The following is a 4,147-nucleotide window of genomic DNA, read 5'->3' as shown; positions in this document are numbered from 1 at the left end:
ACAACGGTTTGAAATTTTTTTAACAAATAAATTTCAGTAGTCTATAAATCTAGCCCTAGATATACTTCGTTCTTAATTCCGCCCCTGAGTACAACACTACTAATATAAATACTACTCCTTTCATTTTATTCATTTGTTAATCTTTTATATTTTTTATAAGGAGCATTTTATTAAAGGTACACATATGAAACAATAAGACCAAGAGATTACAAATTTGTTGAAGGTCGTTGATTTACATTTAACTTTGGAAAGGAGGAGTACCAAGTCTCCCTTGTAGTGGATAAGCTTGCGACGGATTAAGTATAACCGATGTAAATAAATAAGATAAAATAGATTGGTATTCTTTAAATATTTTATTTTTATTTTATCTACCCATTTAAGTACTACTTACTGTTGTAAATTTCGGACGAATACATCCGTCATAGATGAGAATTTGTGAAGCAGAAGAGCATATATAAAGGAGGGTGAAAGAAGTAGATTCCTGACATATGAACCGACCATTTTAATTGGAACAATGAAAATATAACGTTGGTCTTAAAATGCAACACGTGCAAACGCTTTGGATGGTGCAACGACCACGACCCTATGCAGGCTACACCATCTTCGATACACGTATCACTCTACCTATATTATCTTCATCTTAACCCTTCCTTTTGCATATAAAACCGTTATCTTATTGCCAACAGTTTGACAAAGTTTTATCTCAAAAAATGGAAGATATTGGAATCACATCTTTGAGTGAAGTGAGAAGTAGAGAAGAAGTTAATGGGGAAGGGAGAGAGGGAGAGAAAAGGCAGAAAATCGAGGAGGAACAGGAACCTGAAGAAGGCGGCGGCGGCGGCGGTGGTGGTCTTTTAGATAATCTCCTTGCTAAACTATCCTCTCCTCGGGCTGCTCCTTCTCACCCTATTGATGATGGTCATGACTTGGAGGCTGCTGATGCTGCTCATCTTTATGTTTCCAATAATGGTAGTTCTGAAGACGGTGTCAAAGATGATGGTGGTACTGCTGGTGCTGGTGGCGGAGTTATTAATAATATAATATCGAGCATTTTCCATAGAGGTGGTGGTGGTGGTGAAAATGGAAAACAGGGTGATGATCAAGGGCAGATAGAAGAAAATAAGGTAGAGGGAGGTGAGACGGGTGATAAGGATTTATCTAAAGAAAATGGAGGTAGAAACATTAATGGTGCTAGTATTATTTCTAATCTTGTTCCAGGTATATATTGAAATATTCTTATAACTAATTATTTCGTTGTGTGTGTGTTTATATAGTCTTCTTGCTAAAAATTAGTCACATAACTAATTTCGTGATTGGGCTACTTACAGCAAATTGTTATTTAAAGTTTAAGACCCGTCAAATAATAATTTAATTGGATATATAGAACAAATTGAACATCTAGTTATTACAAATGGGTAGCATTATAACTGAAACCAACCAAAGCACCTGAAATATTTGCCGGATCTTTCACTTTTGTCTATTTAAAATGTTTAACCAACTTTAAATTTAAGACGGATAAGACTAACCGGACTACTTGGCCCTATGGGGTTTCTGCTAAAGGGTGTTAAATACTTATATCCAGGATGAGTATCCGGTTTACATTTGCATTATTTTACCTCCCTATCATACCCGTGAACATGGTCATCACATTCCCTTTAAAACCACCGAAATAGGTTTCTCATTTCTCAACTATTGAGACATTACGAATACAGTATAGGGTCATTAATTTTTAAAATTTGTTAGTAACAGGCGCATGTGACACGGGTAGTAGTAAAAATAAGCGTCTTGAATGAGAATTAGTGGAAAAATAAGAGCATTAGCATTAGAAAGTTACAATTTTCACTTTTTTATAATGCGATCCCCTTATAAGTATTATTATTTTTATTACTATGAAGTATGAACTCCCTCTCGTCCACTAAATAATTTATATTTACTTTATTTTGTGAGAGAAATCAAGCAAATGTAAAATACCGACTCTGGAACTAAGGGAGTAGTATATTACTTCGCTTATATGTGTGATGAAACTGAGTTGAAGATTGACAAACAAAATGGTATGTTGTGTATGGACAGATGATGTAGCTCCGGCCTCGGATGAAGCGTCGATTCTCATTCATTCAGTTGTTCATGACTAGTTCATACGGAGTATTCCATATCATCTGACTGTTTTTTTCTTTTATTTATATTTTAGGTCTTTAGTCGTTCTTTCCTAATATGATCAGATTCTAAGAGTACCACATACGCTATTTTGTAATCTTTCTTTCCTACACCGAGGCAGGCCCGTCTTTCAGCCTGTGTAGCCCGTGCGGCTACACAGGGCCCCCAAATTTTTGGCCCAAAAACACATATAAATGATAAGTAAATCTAGCGTAGTATTAGAACATGGAAAGCACTGTGTGTCAGTGGTTTGTATGTTGCCTCCCAATACTTAAGTCGCGTGTTCGATTCTTACGCCTCTCCAATCTTTTATTTTGCTTGCATTTTTACAGTTGGGCCCTCATAATGCGCTAGAAAATCTTTTATTTTGCTTGCATTACGACTTCTATTACTCATTTTGTACTTCTTAAAAGTTCAACCCAATTTAAAATAATTTCTAATAAGTAAAATTTCACTCGAAAAATATCTAAAAAATTGGGAGACGACTTTTTAATTGGCTCACGAAATTAAATAACTAATAATTTTATATTCTTATATGGGTTTAAATGTTTAATTTATTACGAAATTAACTTTACAATAAAATTTACGTTTTATTGAGAAGATATTTAGGATATAAGATATTTCTGTATATTGTTTAATTGTCGTGTAAGTCATCGTTATACGATTACCTTATTTGGCACGAGTTGATGCTTTTCAAGAGCCGCATAATTACCTTGAGGCAGCGAAAAAGCTTGAATGGAGAGAAGCTATGGGTAAAGAGATTAGTGCACTGGAAGCTAATGGTACCTGGAAAGTTGTCAATTTGCCAAGCGGGAAACGACCCATTGGTTGTAAATGGGTGTATAAAGTGAAGTATAAGGCGGATGGAACGATAGAGCGGTATAAAGCAAGGCTTGTGGCACAAGGCTATAGTCAAATACAAGGCGTGGATTATCACGAGACATTTGCTCCGGTTGCAAAAATGACAAGCGTCAAGTGCCTTTTAGCAGTGGTCGTGGCAAAAGGATGGACAATAGCACAATTGGATGTGAACAATGCATTTCTTCACGGAGATTTGGATGAAGAAGTTTATATGCGAATGCCACCGGGTTATGAAATTAAGGGTCAAGTATGTCGATTGCTTAAGTCGATTTATGGGCTAAAACAAGCTTCGCGAAATTGGTTTGCAAAATTTACTAGCTCGTTGACAAGGTATGGCTTTATATAATCCTTGGCCGACTATTCTTTATTCACATATAATAAAGACGGAGTATTTCTTGGTCTTCTGGTGTATGTCGACGACATGATCATTGTGAGCAACAATGACAAAGCTAGTATGCGACTAAGAAGGTTTCTTGATCGAAGTTTTGGAATAAAGGACCTCGGAAAGCTGAAGTATTTCTTGGGTATAGAGGTGGCACACGGTTCAAAGGGGCCCTTTCTTAATCAGCGGAAATATGCGTTAGAAATAATTAAGGAAGCGGGATTAGGAGGAGCGAAACCAGTAAGCACTCCCATTCAAACTAACCATAAATTGGCGCTAGCAGAAGGGTATGTCTTGCGAGATCCTATGAAATATAGACGACTCGTAGGTCGTTTAATCTACTTAACGATTACGCGGCCATATTTTGTTTACTCGGTTCACATCTTATCACAGTTCGTTCACGCACCAAGGAAAGAACATTTGGATGTGGCCTTCCGAGTTATACGCTATATTAAGGGCAGCCCAGAAAAGGGGATTGTCATTAATAGAAATAGCGATTTGTCTTTGCAAGGATACTCGGATTCTGACTATACAAGTTGTCCTTTGTCGAGAAGGTCCTTAACCGGGGATTTTGTAGCCTTGGGTAACACACCCATTTCATGGAGAGCTAAAAAGCAAACAACTGTTGCGAAGTCTACCGCAGAGGCCGAATATCGAGCCTTAGCAGGGGTCACAAGTGAGCTCATTTGGTTGAAGTCTTTTCTCGCGTCACTTGGAGTGCTGCATTCTCAACCCATGAAGATTTTTTGC

The 4,147-nt window shown here is 37.1% G+C and overlaps 1 protein-coding gene across 1 annotated transcript; it reads left to right on the top strand.

Annotated features, from left to right (window-relative positions):
• The first annotated feature begins 510 nt into the window (after positions 1-510).
• On the top strand, positions 511-2,460 carry LOC141658837 (uncharacterized). The gene is made up of 2 exons (XM_074465623.1): positions 511-1,218; positions 2,071-2,460. The coding sequence occupies exons 1-2, from the start codon at positions 711-713 to the stop codon at positions 2,130-2,132; spliced, it is 570 nt and encodes a 189-aa protein (XP_074321724.1). The 5' UTR covers positions 511-710; the 3' UTR covers positions 2,133-2,460.
• The last annotated feature ends 1,687 nt before the right edge of the window (positions 2,461-4,147 follow it).

This window comes from Silene latifolia, chromosome 6 (genome assembly GCF_048544455.1).
Source record: "Silene latifolia isolate original U9 population chromosome 6, ASM4854445v1, whole genome shotgun sequence".
NCBI lineage: Eukaryota > Viridiplantae > Streptophyta > Magnoliopsida > Caryophyllales > Caryophyllaceae > Silene > Silene latifolia.
This window is presented reverse-complemented; position numbering and strand designations above follow the sequence as displayed.